The following is a 16,362-nucleotide window of genomic DNA, read 5'->3' on the forward strand; positions in this document are numbered from 1 at the left end:
CCTTTGACGAGCAGATACTGGACAGGTGGTGGTGGTCTGCTGGGGGAACGGTGATGCAGCTGGGCCTGCAGGCGCCGGGAGAACCTCAGACCGGATCCAGCTGCTGGAGCAGGAGGCGCTGCCACTGCCTCGGAGAAGCTCAAAGGAACAGAAAGTGGACAGGAAGGCCCAGGCTGTGGGAGCAGGTCCCCTCTTGGTCCTGTCTTGCGGCACCTGTCATCCCTCATTGGCTGAGTGGAGTGTGGTGTGTAGGGTCATGGCATCACTGGTCATTTGGTGCACGTTTCTTGGGCGATACCCGAATTGCTAGGGCCTGTGGAAGATGGGTTGACAGGTGGGGCTGAGAGTGGGAGGTGAAACTGGGGAGCAGGAGGGGCGAACGGGCGACACTGGATAGGGGCCGGCGTCCAGTGTAGGGAGTGCCAGGGCTTAATCCCTGATGTTAGGACAGACACCCCTTAACTTGATGCATCAAATAAAGACCCCAGGATAATTTTAGCCTCAGAGTGTGACTCCTTTGCAGGTTTATAGAATGATGTTAGTGTAATGTGGGGATAATGCTGAGGATTTTGGTTTTATTTGATCCCTCATGGAAAACCAGTATGGTTTGCTGCTTTTTACACCATATAAAGAGTCAGAGGCAAGCTTTTTACTTGTGATTTAGTTCATTATGCTTGATTTTCTGCCTTTCCATTCCCCATTGAAAAAAATTGCTCATTTTGATAGCTGTGAGATAGTATAGGAAATCAGATGTGCTGAGCTTTGTAAACTCATGTCTTAAATATTATGAATAATTTCAAACCTTCAACATTTATTTGAAAACATGTATGTAAACTATCTTTAATTAATATTTAATCACATTTTGGGGTGCTTGGGTGGCTCAGTTGGTTAAGTGTCTGGCTTCAGCTTTGGCTTCGGCTCAGGCTCAGGTCATGATGGCATGGTCTGTGACTTCGAACCACACGTCGGGCTCTGCGCTGACAGCTCCGAGCCTGGAGCCTGCTTCGGATTCTGTGTCTCCCTCTCTTTCTGCCCCTCCCTTGCTCACGTGCGTGTGCTCGCTCGCTCTCTCTCTCTCTCTCTCTGAAAGAATAAATAAACATTAAAAAAATATTTAATCATGTTTAATGATACAGCTCTCACCATAGCCAGAAAGTATGTTAACAGTAGCTATACCTGGATATAGAATAGGATTTCCTCGTGACTTGAATATATAATTGATATTATTCCATTTTTACTTGTTAAATAGTGTCTTCTTTGTATTTCAGATGCTATTAGAAGATCCTATTGCCACTTGTCTTTCTCCCTCAGTCTATGATATGATCTGTAAATTTGGGTTTGAAGTCAGAGAAACTTGTGATATCAATAGCATTGTAACTCAGAGGGGTGAAGTATGCTGGAAGACAATCACAGACTGCGTGATTTATACAGAATCAGGTCTGTATGTTCTCTGTGCCCCAGGCATCTGTCCGTACTGTTCCATTGAATGTGTCTTGCCTGTAAAATTTCCCTAAACCCTACTGACAGTGTATTTTTCTTTTATTATCAGATAAGTGCTATGTAACGTATTTCCAGCAACAACTGAGTATCTTTATTGTAAGTTTAATTATAAACTGGTTGTTGATTTTGTGGAAACTTCATAATAAAAATGTTTTCTCTTTGATGATTTAGGCATTTTCTTTTTTAATTTTTTAAGGTTATTTATTTATTTTGAGAGAGAAAAGAGTAGGGGCAGAGAGAGGGGGGAGAGAGAATCCCAAGTAGGTTCCACGCCATGAGCGTTCAGCCCGAGGTGGGGCTCGAACGCCTGTATTGTGAGATCGTGGCCTGAGCTGAAATCAGGAGTCGGACACTTAACCAACGGAGCCACCCAGGCGCCCCAATGATTTAGGCATTTTCATCACAGAACGTGAAGCTGTGATACTAACACTTGTTTCCTTTTCCTTGAAGCCCAGAGTCTGGATTACCCAGGAAGTGTGAGGCTGCTGGGCCCTGTGTGTGAGGCCGCCCACTCACATTTGTTATCTCTGACCAAGGAGCAGTTTGAAATCTGTTATACACCGTGGCTGCAGTGGACAGCTTTTCCAGAGGTTTGGCTTACAAACAGTCTTTAGAAATAGAAGACTTCACAGAGTCTACTTAGACGCCCTCATTACCTGCTAACTTTAAAGGGGTCCCCTCATCCTCTAGCCTCCACCTGTGAAAAGGGAAAACTTGGCCTGAGCTGAGAAGCACATCCTGTGAACAAAGGAAGTTTTTGGATGCATTATCCGTATTGGGGGCTGGGGAGGTAGTTAGGCACATGGGTGCTGGTCCTGGGACAGACGAGAATGGACCGCTCCAGAACAAAAGACCTTGTGGACAGACAGTAAGGTGTTGTTGAGACAGTGGGACAAGGAAATAGGGTGGGGATGCTTGGTTTGTTGAGGCTGAATCAGAGAGGGGAGGGGTAGTTTGGGGCCACGCAGTTTGGGTTGGTTTCTTGGTTGGTTCAAACCAGCCATTCCAGCTGGCACATTAAATGTCCACAACAGAGCAGTAGCTCTACAAGGTCTAGTTCTAAAATACTTAGAGTTTTCTGATGTGGAGTAGATGGGTCACTGCTTCTCCCCTTTTCTTGGCTCTTAAGGGACAGGTTTTGTTTTTGTTTTTTTTAAGAACTAATCAAAATAGGAAATAAGGTTTAGGTCAAGATATTTGACTTTTTATGACAGATTTATTGCTTTCGATAAACATTGAAGAAAAAACTTTTGAAAAACTTCTAATGTATTAAACACTTTTTTGATCTTTTAGATATTATTGTAGTTGAGTCTTGAACAGCACGGGCGTAGGGGTGGTCACCCCCTGTCCAGTTGAAAATCTGCATGTAACTTTTGACTCCCTCAAAACTTAACCACTAACAGCCTACTCTTGACCAGAAGCCTTACTGGTAGCATAAGCAGTCGATCACCAAATGTTTTGTATGTTTTATGATTTATATACTGTGTTCTTACAACAAAATAAGTTAGAGAAAAGTTGCTAAGAAAATCATGAAGAAAAAAACACACTTACAATACTGTACTATATTTATGGAAAAAAAAAATCCACATCTAAGTGGACCTGTGGAGTTCAAACCCCATGTTCAGGGTTCAACTGTATATTTATGTAGAAAATGTTTACCTATACCAAAAAAGTCATAAAAATATACCAGTTGAAACCTTTAGAAGTTCGAATTTCCTTAATACTATTGTTACTTTGAGTAATATTTCTTGTTGAGCACTAATTCTAATGTATGTCCTACTCTCAACAGTTATTTCCTGAAATACTTGATGCTTTGGAAAGCGTTCAATCTCCCGCTATTTCTCTTAGCTTAATGAAACTGACAGCATGTCTAGAACGGGCTTTGGGTGATGTAAGTGTGAGAACTCTTTCTTTGTTGGTTTAGTAAAGTATCTGAATGAACATAAAACTTTTACAGCTGTATTTAGATTTCTTGACTTTAATTACTGGTTTTCTATTAAATGTAATCATTTAACACAGATGTTTGTTTATTTATTTATTTTGAGAGAGAGAGAGAGAGAGAGTGAGCACGAACATGACTCGGGGAGGGGCAGACAGAGGGAGACACAGAATCCAAAGCAGGCTCTAGGCTCCAGGCTGTCAACACAGAGCCCCACGCGGGGCTCGAACTCACAAACCTTGAGACCATGACCTGAGCTGAAGTTGGATGTCTAACCGACTGAGCCCCAGGCGCCCCATGACACAGATTTTTAATATTTTTCTTTTTGAATGATTATGGAATCAAACATTGATGTCTTTAGTGCTTGTCTCCCCTCATTTGCACAATCAGTGACTTTATGGGTGAGATTTTTCTTCACATTTTTTGTCTCATAATGGGACTGTAATACAATTCTTGTTTGATTTTTAGGTATTTTTACTGAATGGGAAGGAATGTCCTTTTCTTTTAAGAGATCTGCTTGCATCTAAGGAGCTTGCTCAGGTCTTTGGGCAGTCTGTGGTAAGTTTGTTCTTCTAAAACTGGGAGAGTAGGCACAACACAAAACAGTTCGTGTTAGCTACAGTTTTGTGCCTTAAAAGTTGATGCTGAATTAGGAAAAAATTATGTCAATAATTAAATCATACGCTCTTTCCCCACCTCCCCTTTCAAACTTGCCACTTTTCCAGCCACTTTTCCACCTCTCTCTCGGCCTGAGTCTCAGTGCGGTAGAATAGCCTCTGGTTGATGAGCCATAGTTGCTGAGCTGGGTGGTATTGTCCTCGGGCTGACAACCTGCAGTGTGGTGCCTCTGGTGTCATGAGCCGTGGGGCCACCAGGTGGACAGCTTGAACTCTATTGCTTTCATTAATTTTATATTAAGAATTACAGTAACTTATTCTAGAATACAATTTTAACCATTTGAAGAGTGATATACTTTTATCCTAAAATCTCAGTATTTTTAATGTGTGGGAATTTATACCCTTTGCAACTGCTCAGACTTTAGGGTGAAAAAAAATTAGGTGCCAACTGAAAAACATGCAGAGCTATTTACTTTTTCAAAATCTTCTGCAGGCCACGTGACCCAAGTTGTTTAAGACTAATGAGTAACCTTTAGGCAACTGATGAGGCAGGGTCAGGGTGAAGGGGAGAGCCAGGGTAGCGTCCCGCAGAAAGTGGAGCCCGCCAAGCCCGGAAGGTGTTTAAAATGATCCTGTAACATGTTACAAGCTCTAATACGTTATTTTGGGGGTAAGAAATCTGTTTTCAGTAAAGCTCTCCCACTTTACAGTGGTTCCTTGTCGCTGAAAGATCGTTTTCTTTAGTGGAGAATGTGAGGTAAAGAAAAGTACAAAAGTCTCGTTGTTACACTGAGTTCTGAAACAGATCCCGTGGTCTGGGGCTGTGTCCTTGTCTGCCTGGGTGCCGGTGGCCTTTCCTGCCTGCAGCCATGCCCAGCGCCTTGCAGGTCCACCGGCTCGTTGGCTTGTGTGTTTCTGATGGCCCAGGTGGTGTGAACAATTCATTAAAGTTAGTATTAAGTTAAAAACGAATGTAGTGAAATGAATATCATCGTGATTACCAATATTAGATACGAATATTAAAGGAGTAAGGACCGATGTGAGCAGGAGGTGTCTGGAGTTGCACGGAAGAGCCAGTTTCCGGGCGAACCCCTCTTTATAACTCTCCGGCTCACCCTGCCTTTGAGAGAACGTGACGGTGGGTCTGTTTCCTCCTCCGCCAGGAGGCTTTCAGTCCTTTCCCGAGTCTTCTGGATGCTCACTCTTCTTTCTCGCGTGGCCCGCTTTTGAGTTGAGTGTCTGCATATCTTCCCTTTTTTCTGACTCTGTTCCCAAGCATGGCGTTCCAAGCCCAGAGGCAGCCCACAGACGTGTGTGGCTCTTGCATTCTGATGAGCAGGAACCCTGTCAGGGGCATCTTGACCGTATGCGTGGAGGGACAGAGGCAGGTGAGGCTTCAGGTCAGACAGTGAGGTCTGGAGGCCTGGGATGGGAGCCTCAGTGGTCTGGCCCCCTCACGGGGTCTGCTTCCTGGAGTTTACCGCGCAAACACACGCTACTTTCTGTGAGGTTTCTGTTCACCGGGTGGTTTTATTTGGTCTAGATAGGAGGCAGGCTTGATGTCCAGTAGGAAAGCTGCGGAGCCTGAGACAGATCCCATCCCCCTTTATAGTTCTGGGTTCCCCGAGGCCTTGGTTTCACCTCTCTATGCTGTACTTCTCATTTGCAGAGTGGGAATAATAGTCATGCCTTCCCAGAGGTTGTTGGGAGTGTGAATGAGCAATAAATACGCACAAAATGTGTCTGATATCTTACATGCCCAGTAAATGTTGTTTGCGTGTTACTACTGTTACTGCTACTCCTGTTTAGCCAAAGCCCTGGGTCTGTTCTCAAGAAGAAAGCAAACCTCTTCCCACTGTATGTTATATTGGTTTGTCCAGTAGTTATGCAACCATTCAGTAATCTGCTGTTCCTAACCTGGTCAGATGGACGTACTGAAAGTCTTCCTTGGATCTCCACGCGGGCTCAATCTGCGTAACATCCTGTGGCATGGGTTTGCGTCCCCTCACGAAGTCCCTCCGAAGTACGTTGCTGATGAAGTCATTTTCTTGCTCCTTTAGTGCACTAAGAGTTTGTTTGTCTTGAATTTCCTGTGAGTGTATTTTGGAAAAGATGAGAGTTTTGAAGCGGGAATTTGAAGATAAAACGGGGCGGATGAACACCTGGGGTGGTGACGGGGTTGAGACTCCGCTGCCATCCACCCCAAGGGCAGTTCTGAGGGTGGGCCTGACGGAAGCGGTGGGGTGCTCGGCCTCCTGGAGGGTGGCTCCCAAGTCTGCCAGACATTGGCTCCCCCCCACCCCGCCTCCCGCCATTGCATTAGCTTAATCCCTGCCTCGAGGGGGACCTCCCTGCGATTTAATGATGGTTTGCTTTCTTAATTTTAAGCTTGTTCTTTGACAGTAAAGCTCTTTATGTGGATGACGGTTCATTTTCTAACATGCTATGGTGTTGCGCACTAGATACTGTTCGATGATGACGCTCTTGACAGCGGGCTTGGGTCAGCTGCTAAAGAGTTACTTGCGACAAACTAAATTCGCATTGGTGCACCGACCTTTCAGAGCTCTTCCAGACCTTGAGGATTTGGCCGTTTTCCCAGGCAAGTACTACGCTCCCCATTTGTCCTGGATGTGTCTTTGTACAGATACGTATAAAGTCATTAAGTAGCATGGGGACTTGAACCCTGTGGGCGGACTGTTATTCTCCAGAGGCGAGATGCCTTCAAAAGTTGCATGAAGAACCTCTTAAATTTGCTACGTAAAACCTTCCCTGGGTACCTGGGGACTCAGTCGGGATCCGACTCTTGATTTCAGCTCAGGTCATGAATCACAGTTAGCGACGGAGCCCTGCATTAGCTCCGCACTGACGGTGCGGAACCTGCTTGGGATTCTCTCCCTTTTCTCTCTGCCCCTCCCCTGCTCATTCTCTGTCTCTCTCAAAATAAGTAAATGAATAAATAAACACTAAAAAAAAAAAAAAAAAAAGAAATGTGCCAATGGAACCATGAAATGGATGTCTAATTCAAAAACAAACAAGGGGCGCCTGGATGGCGCAGTCGGTTAGGCGTCCGACTTCAGCCAGGTCACGATCTCGCGGTCCGTGAGTTCGAGCCCCGCGTCGGGCTCTGGGCTGATGGCTCAGAGCCTGGAGCCTGTTTCCGATTCTGTGTCTCCCTCTCTCTCTGCCCCTCCCCGTTCATGCTCTGTCTCTCTCTGTCCCAAAAATAAATAAACGTTGAAAAAAAAAAAATTAAAAAAAACAAACAAAAAAACCAAAAAAACAAAAAAACCCCACAAAAACAAACAAGAAACCTTCCCTCTTTCCATGGGTTGTGGTGGGGAGGGTGTGAGAGTCGTGGCTGCGTGAGTCAATTATGAGTTTATCCTCCAGGCGTGTTGATGCACAGGTGGCTCAGGACCGTTTTGAAACGTACATTCCCTTTTCCTTTTAGCTCTTGTGCCTGTGTGCGCGTGCTCATTATGCCAAAAAGGCCAACAGCATAGGTGGCCTCCTCCGTCTTCTTTTTTCTATGGCAGAGCCGTTTACCAAATTAATGGGGGCTGGGGACACAAAGCCTGGAAAGCGCAGTTAAACATGTGTTTGCTCCAAGCCCGTTCCTCCCCGCTCCCTGGGGCTGTAGGGGTGTGGCAGCGGGGTCTCTGACGCGCGTCACGGGGCACAACCCAGATCTCTGCAGTCCCAGGTCGGGGGGTCCGGTCTGCGCCTTTGGTGCCGCGGACTGCTGGGTCCTCTGCTGACTGCCGATCGTGTATACTTCTTGAGACTTTAGTTGTGGAACAGTTTTGAGTTTAGAACAAAATAGATGGGGAGGTGCAGACACCCCCTCCTCCCATCAGCATCCCCACCAGAGGGCACATTTGTTCCCAAGGACGAGTCTACGTGTCCTCGTCATGCATAGTCCACTCCTGTTCTTCTGTCTTCCGAAAATGTATTTCACTTTTCTCAGTCAAGCGTGGTCAGCTGGTCCACCCTGAACTCTTCTCAAAAGTTGTGGTAGCCTAAAACGCAAGGGGACCCTTGTCCCTGTGCCATTGCCCCAGGGTGTCCGCGGCCACCCACACCCCGGGCTCCAGTCTGCCGGTCTCACTCTTGGACGGCGTGTGCCGCTGCCCCAGGCCTGCTTCATCAGCCTGGACAGGTCGGTCATGGGCATCCCTCCGCGGTCTGGTTCTGTGTCTCTTCAGTTGATGAGTGTGATGGTACTTAAAAATACTTTTCTCTTAGGGCCTGGGTGGCTCAGTCGGTCAAACGACTGGCTGTATCTTGGCTTAAGTCGGGATCTCACGGTCTTGGGATCGGGCCTCCTGTTGGGCTCTGTGCTGACAGTGTGGAGCCTGCTGGGGGTTCCCTCTCCCCCTCTCCTCCACTCCCCCTCTCTGCCTCTTTCCCTCTCTCCCTCCGTCTCTCCTTCTGCCCCTCCTGTGTGCATGTTCTCTTTCCGGGTCTCTCTAAATAAACATGTAAAAATACATGTTTGTTATTTTGCAGATATGACTTCTGAGGTACTTCCAGTGTTAGAAGAAGTGATGAAGAAATCCACTTTTATATTAAAAATCATGTTGCCGTACTGGGAAGAGGCGTTAATCAGGTTCAAGGCACACAGGTAACTAACTGAGGGTGCGGACTCAGAGGTTCTTGATAGTCAGGAGGCTGGTCCCTCTTAAAACCCTTTACTGTCCGTGTTTTCTGCTGCTGGAATGGAAGAGAGGTGGGGCTTCCTCCAGGAGGGTGGAGCACAAGATATCCTCTCACAGTGAGCGAAAAGGTAGCTGTAATTGGGTGTTAAACGCCTCGTGTTGTCCTTTTGGAACAGTTCGACAAAGACAGTTCTTGTTCAGAGTCAACGGAGTTCTCACTCTGGGAGGGCCTCTTGTGGGTCCCCTGCTGGAGACAAGGGAGGGGAGAAGCCAGGCTGTTTCCTGAAGGCGGGGCAGAAGTGCTCCGGAGGCATGACCTCTGCTTCCCTCCAGTTCTGTCATTGTGTGTTCATTTGTACCCCGAGAACCCCCCCCAAATCCTGGTACTTGTACCCCGAGAACCCCTGAAATCCTGGTACTTGAGTGTTTCTTACCAGTGATGGGAAGAATCAGGCCGACCCGTGATGACATGTCATTCTCCTGAAGCTTCTAAAGGTGTTTCCTCTGATACACAAAAACAGCGGAAATGAGTTTAAAATCACCAGGCAAATGAGACTGCGTTTCGGTTTTATTGCTCGCGTTAGCGTGTCCTCTGCCTTCCAGGCTTTGAGCACACGAGGGTGACCTCTGGAATAAAGCGGCGTCACTTGGGGTTGGCGCCCGTGTTTGCTTTTAAAGCTCCGGGATTTGCTTGGTTGCTTCTGTCTGCAGGTTTGCTGACTGTGCCGTGTTGTTACTGCCGCAGCTGGAGACGGGACTGAGGAGAGTGTTTGCCGTCGTTAACAAGTGTCCACAGAGACTTCTGACGGCTGAGGTACCCGTGCTTCGGTGATCCATGGGGGTGGTTGCTGCTGTGTTGCCCGTTTTCTGGACCCGCTGACGTTTTGAATCTCTTCTTTTTGTTCACCATGAAACGAATTTTTTAGCTAAGAATTCTCTTTGGAAGGCTTGAGTGCCATTTTTTGTGGCTTCCTGTTATAACGATTTTAGAGGACTTAGGATTATCTGTGATAGTTTTTGATAGTAGTATTCCCAAGTATTTTAAACTCGGTGTCAGAGAAGAGAAGTAGAAACCACTTATCTTGTCCCCATAGCCGTTATTATTGGTGTACCATTGTAACCCCATGAGGTGGTCCGTGGCCTACAGCGTGGCCGTTCAAGGACACCGCTTCCTCTGGGCGGTGGCTTGAAGAGGTTTCTGGGTGGCCACATGCCCCGTTGACCGTCAGAGGATGCGGAGGGTAGAGGAAAGGGGGGGCCTGTATTGGGGGCCAGCGGCAGGGGCCGCTGGACCTGGCCTTGTTCTTTCTTTGACCAGCTCAGCTTCCTCCATTTTGCCCCTTTCTAGAAGCATCTGTCAAAATTCTGTTCTCAGCGTAGTGCTCCCGCATTTGCCCCCTGGGAGATCTTACTGCCACGTCTTCAGCTGCCTTACCTCTGCGGGAAGAACGATTAGAGAATAGTTTGGACCTAATGAAAATGAAAGCCAGCATACACAGCATTGTGGATGTAGCCAGAGCAGTGCCAGGACGGAAGTTTCTAGCATGGGCCGCAGTGCTCCCCAAGGAAGCGCTCTCCCCTACTTCCCGGGTCAGGTGTACACGTGTTCGCCGAACGCTTTCGTAGGGGTTTTCCCCAGCGTCTCAAACTACCGTACTTCTGAAAAGCTTGTTTTCTCTCCCACAGATCTGTTCTCTGGTATTCCCTGTTGTCCTCCTTCGCTTGGTCACTTCGCAGTGGCCTTCCGCACCACCCCGGCCGCTCAGTTCCCGGCCCTGCCCCTCTGTCCTGCCCCTGATTCCTCCTGGGCCCCTCCCTTGCAGTGCTGAGGCCTCGTCTGACTCCCCTCCCAGTGCTCTTTATGACTCTGATCCTTCTCTCCCCCTACCGCAAGTTGTTTTACACACTGATGAATATTCTTCTGTCGTTTATGGTCTCATCTGCATAAAACTGGTTAGCGGCACCCCGGTGTCTGCAGCGAGTGTCGTCCTCCCGTGTGGCGTGCTGGGGCCTCCGTGCGGCCCAGCGTTCCCGTGGCTTGTCTCCTGTCCCAGTTCCTCCGGCTTAATCGAGGCCTCTCCCCGGTTCCGGAACATGTGTGTCTCTCCTAGGGCTGTGCCCACCGTCCCCTGCCTGACCACTTCAGGCCGCATCAGTGACCCCCAGAGCCTCATCCATGCAGACTCTCCAGCTTCGCTCCTCTGCGTCCTGTTTCTGTTTTATCTCGAGGCTGTTCTGCTTTGCCTTCTGTGCATTTGTGTACAGTTTCTGGTGCAGGTCCCTCAGGAGCGGAAGGTTCACATTTGTGCCCCTGGTGCCCACGCCCTGTGCCTTTCATGTTGGCTCTGCCCAGGGCAGTGCCGGGCACTGTTGTGGGGCATCTGTCTTCTGGAAGAAAGAGCTAGAACCCCCGGTTGTCAGAGCTCTCACTCGAGCACCGCTGGGCTTTCTTCATGGCAGCGTGCTCACCGCTATGCGGTTTAAACACGTCCGGCTATTGTTATTTGACCACACAAATAAAAAGAAGACTGTTTCCACAGAGGAAGTAATTGATCAAAGAATATCTTAAATTGTCGCCCAGGCTCTTGTTCAGAATAAACATAGCATGAGTTTGTTTATAAGGCAACGCACATGCGAAAATACTCTATAAAGCCATAAAGTGCTGTGCACACGCTGTTATTTACTGAATACTTACAGCATAAGGTCTCTGAGAGTGGTGGCAGATAGGAAGAAAATGAGTGAGACTTTGTGTCTTCTAAAAAGCTTACGTGTTTAGGGGTGACAGGTAAGCCATTTGTACCAATTCTGTGAAACAAGGTAGAAGTTAATGTGTGCAGTTTATGGGGATAAATGAGCAGTTCAGCTTTTATGAGGAAGTGGTCGGGGGAGTCTTGAGTAGGCAGTTGGATGTTTAGAAGAGCGCTTAGAGAAATTTTAGGGTCAGTGGTATAGGTTTGGGAGTGAAGGATACAGACTTCGTAATCCTCTATATCATAAACGTCGGAGGTAATTTCATAATGTTAGATTGGAAATACATTAATAAGCGTTAAGAGATGAGACACTTTTCTTGAGAGCTGGCTCCCACAAGATACCGATTGCATCACAGCATGTGTAAAATCTTCCTGAATTCCCCAGCAGCCTTTTGAGACAGGAGTTGCTCATGTCCCGATTTGCAGAGAAGCCCACGTGTGGAGGTGCCCTGGGCTTCCCTTCCGGGGAGGGTGGAAGCTGGGCTTATGTGTTGGGGCAGCGGCTCTGGAGCCTGTGCATGTAAACAGTAGTGGTTACACCAGGAAACACGCAAAACACGGCTGCTCGTTGGAGGGCACGTTGAGTTGTGCTCTCCTGCCCGCGAAGACGAGCCACCGGCCGAGATCGTGTGTGTGAGTCGTGCTTTGTGAGGCGACGGGAGGTTTCTGACCCAGAGTGCTGTGGGAGTGGTGTCTTCACGTGGCCCCGTGCCTCTCAAGCTGTTACGTCGTACAGGACAGCCTTTCGTGCTGTTACGTTGTATAGGACATTCTACCCAAAGCGTTGCCAGATAATTTTTGGAAGAAGTTTTTGTGTTTGTGGCCATGTACTAGAATTTTTTTCCTGCTTTGAATAACGTCACTGTACTCACATTTTGCTTTAATTATTTCTTTTCTTTCCTTTTCTCAAGTCAACAGCTCTTTATACCACCTTCGATGAAGTAAGTAAACTTACAGGATATCTTGAAACAAACAAAACATTATTGTCTGTTACACAGGAAAGTGTTGGTAGTCATATATGCCAAAAAAAAGCCACATCACCCTTATTATAGAGTTAAGTATAGTCTTCCAGACTGATTTTGAGATCCAGTATCATTAACCTTGTTTCTCAAGTTATAGAAAGACACATACTGGAAAATGTCAAGAGATACTAATATTATATTCTGTAATTATTTGGAGGTTTTATTTATTTACTTATTTATTCATTTATTGATGTACTTGTTTATTTATTATGTTTATTTTTGAAAGAGAGAACGTGAGCAGGGGAGGGGCAGAGAGAGAGATAGAGAGGGAGACCCAGAATGCAAAGCAGGCTTCAGACTCCGAGCTGTTGTAAGCACGGAGCCCGACGCGGGGCTTGAATGCACAAACCACGAGATCACGACCTGAGCCAAGTCGGTCGCTCAACCGACTGAGCCACCCAGGTGCCGCTGGAGGTTACACTTTAGATTTAAGATTGACACTTGCTTATTTTGCAAATGAAATATAAGTGAACTACCTCTGTGTGTGTACAATATACACTTAGGCATTTATTCTGTGACTTGGATGTGTGATTCTGAATGTGAAAATCTGGAATAGTAAAAATTACCATTGGAAATACCTTTTATCACCTTATAGTGTAGAGGGTTTTGTGTGGGTAGCTAATGATTCTCCTCTAGCTTGAAGTATGATTCAGAGTTAGCCTACAGGAGGAAACAAAGGGAGAGTGTGGAGAGATTTGAGTGCTCAGATTACTTCGCCTTTAAGAGAACTCTTAGATCCCTTAGTGAATGGGTGGGTGGGATTAAACTGTGTGCCAGTTTACCTGCAAACTTTATTCCATTAGGTAAATAATTTGCTGTGGTTGAAATATATGATGCATTTGATACTGTGAAGATTGAAATAGATAGTGTAGCCCTATCTGTATAGGATTAGGTCTGTAGGAGTCGATTGGGTGGCTGGGTTCCAAAGTCTGGTGAATTAAGAAGTGGCCTTTGAAGTAACTCTGATGGATGCTTCTGTACACATCCACATGTACGCGCACTTATGCATATGAATGCAACGTGAACACACACATAAACATACATAAACACACACACACATAGAAGTATGCACATACACAGAGACACATTTATAAACACAGGTACACACGTGCATATACGTATGTACATAGATCTGTATAAACATATACAGATAAATGCAAACACATGTGCTCATATATACACAAATACATAAACACACATGTAGACATACACATATACATGTAAATACATATCAACACGTACGTACCAAACACATACACACGTACCCATACGTACAAATACACATATAAATACACATAGATGTACACACATGTATAAATACATGCATTACATATATATGTTATCACACATATGCATATAAATACACGTAAACATGCATGTACTCACACAGTTAAGATACATATACATTCATATCTATTCCTAAAGTCATTATACTGGTTAAGAAAAGCTTTCTTTAACGGGTGGCTGCCATGTTTTTAAGACTGTCCTTGTTACATTTAACTTGCTTTGTGCTTACGTAGCATGTCGTACCAAAGATACATCTATCTCCTTGGATGCTGAAGGTACTGTGTGTGTGTGTGTGTGTGTGTGTGTGTACTAATTAACCCATATATTTATTTTTGGTCTTTTAGATATTGGCAAAGCACTTGAATGATGGTAAACTCAATCAACTTCCTCTTTTCCTTGGAGAGCCTGCAATGGTAAAATTCTAGGCCTTTTCTGATCCAATATTCTTATATTTATGGGTGTGATTAGCACTTCTCCAAAGTGAAGTTAATTTTGACCTGTGACGTGCTCCCCAAAGTGCTTCTGAGCCACTCCCTCGCTGTGTCAACTTGACACGTGTCACAGACACTTGCTAGGCTGTGACTGCAGCTCCGGGGCCTGGCTTCTGGCTGGTTATCTAAGACCCGCTTTCCAAAGTATATTTGGGTCTGTTGTGTGGTGTGGGCTGCTGGGGGAGCCAGGTTTGCCTTGTGAACAGCGGCAGAAGTCAGGTGTGACTAGTGAGTGTGCGAGTGTGCATGTTGGAAGAGGACAGAGAATTATGTAGAGCCATTTCCTGTTACCAATTTTTTTTTTTTTTTTAACTTTATGAAGATACTATAGTAGCTACTTTGGACTGTAAATAGAATTTTTTATTCCTTTTTTTAACTTAAAAAATGTTTGTTTATGTTTGAGAAAGAGAGAGTGCAAGCAAGGGAGAGGCAGAGAGAGTGGGAGACAGAGGACCCACTCTGCTGCCAGCGCAGAGCCCAGCGTGGGGCTCGAACCCACGAACTGTGAGATCCTGATCTGAGCTGAAGTCGGACGCTTAACCGACTGAGCCACTGGGCGCCCCTGTATTTGTTCCTTTAACTGAGAGTTTTGCAGCCTGGATTCTAGTCCCTGTGGGACATTAGTGAGACTCTATGTGCTCTTGGGGCGTCATTTCTGCCGTCAGGACATTAGGATGATTGAGCTAGTTTATCCGCCATTTGTTTCCATCCTCAATCTTTGTGACTCTTCCGTCCAGTGGCAGTTTTTTGTCTTTCTGTGTCCCCACCCCCCCACCCCACCCCCCGCCCCCGCCGGTGCTATTGAGAAAGAAGCTGCTGTCTTAATCAGGCTTCATGGAGGAGGAGGCCATGATGGGAGAGAGGGCGCTGGGAGGGAGCGGCCCCGGGGGGGGAAGTGGGGGCTGTGTTCACGGGGGGACAGCGGTGCTTGCTCTGTGGAAGGCAAGTTCGCTTCCAGGTGTGGATGCCTCAGCCCCTTGGCTCAGGGCCGACAGGAGTGAGACGCGGGGGGGGGGGGGGGGGGGGGCCCTACGGCGCTGGAGCTGGCCTCTTGTCGCTGTGGCCAGGCAGCCGGGCCGCGGGCAGAGTTAGAGGCCCGGGGGCCCCCAGCCGGAGGCCTGCACGTAGCTGGGCGCCACTAGCGAGGACTCCGGTCTGGAAGCTCGGTTTTCTCGTCTCTGCGAGCCAGCGCTGCTGCTCCGTGACCGTCAGGATGGTCCGTCCGGGGCCTGGGCGCTTTCCTTCCCTTGGTTGAGAAAGCCGACCAAGTCTCTTCTGTTCATTTTCCCGAAGGAGTTTCTTTGGGATTTCCTGAACCATCAGGAGGGTCCTCGTGTAAGAGACCATCTGAGCCACGGGGAGATCAACTTCCCCGAATTTCCAAAAGAAGCGGCGAACCAATTGCTTGCATTTTCCACCGTGCTTTTACTCCGATTCGTCGACGAAGGCCTGTTGTCAGTGCTTAAGGTAACGTACAGGGAGAAAACCGGGGGATTCGCGGTTACTCGGCTGTGAAAGAGTAGTTTGTTCTCACGTGTCATTCGGCCTTAATCAACTTTTGTGGAAACGCATCTGAGGTACAGGATGGCTCCAGCAGAACCGACACTTGTGACCTGATTACAGTTGCGCACGCGTTTGCCGCAACAAGTAGGTGAGCATCATGTAATCTAAAGTAATTTAACCTAGTTCTTAAAAACGTATTTTCAGCGGATAAATGTGGAGTGTGTATGTACAATGGAAATTACTCAGCCATCAAAAAGAAGGAAGTCTAGCCATTTGCAGCCACGTGGATGGAACTGGAGGGTATTCTGCTAAGCGAAATTAGTCAGAGAAAGACAGATATCATACGACTTCACTCATGAGGGCTTTAAGACACAGAACAGACGAACACGAGGAAAGGGAAACAAAAATAATATAAAAACAGGAAGGGGACAAAACAGAAGAGACAAATATAGGGAACAGACAGGATTGCTGGGAGTGGGTGGGGGGGATGGGCATTAAGGAGGGCACTTGGGATGAGCACGGAGTGTTACACATAGGGGATGAATCACTGGGATTTACTCCCGAAATCATTATTGCACTGTATGCTAACTAACTT

The 16,362-nt window shown here is 46.9% G+C and overlaps 1 protein-coding gene across 7 annotated transcripts in view; it reads left to right on the forward strand.

Moving 5' to 3' along the window:
- Positions 1–16,362, forward strand: part of ERMARD (ER membrane associated RNA degradation) — a 55,038-nt gene that overhangs the window by 2,000 nt on the left and 36,676 nt on the right. For 5 of the 7 annotated variants that reach the window (XM_043592799.1, XM_043592796.1, XM_043592798.1 and 2 more), the window contains 11 exons: positions 1,269–1,437; positions 1,951–2,090; positions 3,290–3,391; positions 3,908–3,997; positions 5,982–6,079; positions 6,519–6,655; positions 8,566–8,680; positions 9,426–9,528; positions 12,376–12,405; positions 14,118–14,186; positions 15,558–15,731. In XM_043592799.1, the coding sequence (XP_043448734.1) occupies positions 1,269–1,437; positions 1,951–2,090; positions 3,290–3,391; positions 3,908–3,997; positions 5,982–6,079; positions 6,519–6,655; positions 8,566–8,680; positions 9,426–9,528; positions 12,376–12,405; positions 14,118–14,186; positions 15,558–15,731 (1,227 nt within the window). The other 2 variants (XM_043592803.1, XM_043592802.1) reach the window with 2 other exon arrangements.

This window comes from Prionailurus bengalensis, chromosome B2, assembly GCF_016509475.1.
Source record: "Prionailurus bengalensis isolate Pbe53 chromosome B2, Fcat_Pben_1.1_paternal_pri, whole genome shotgun sequence".
NCBI lineage: Eukaryota > Metazoa > Chordata > Mammalia > Carnivora > Felidae > Prionailurus > Prionailurus bengalensis.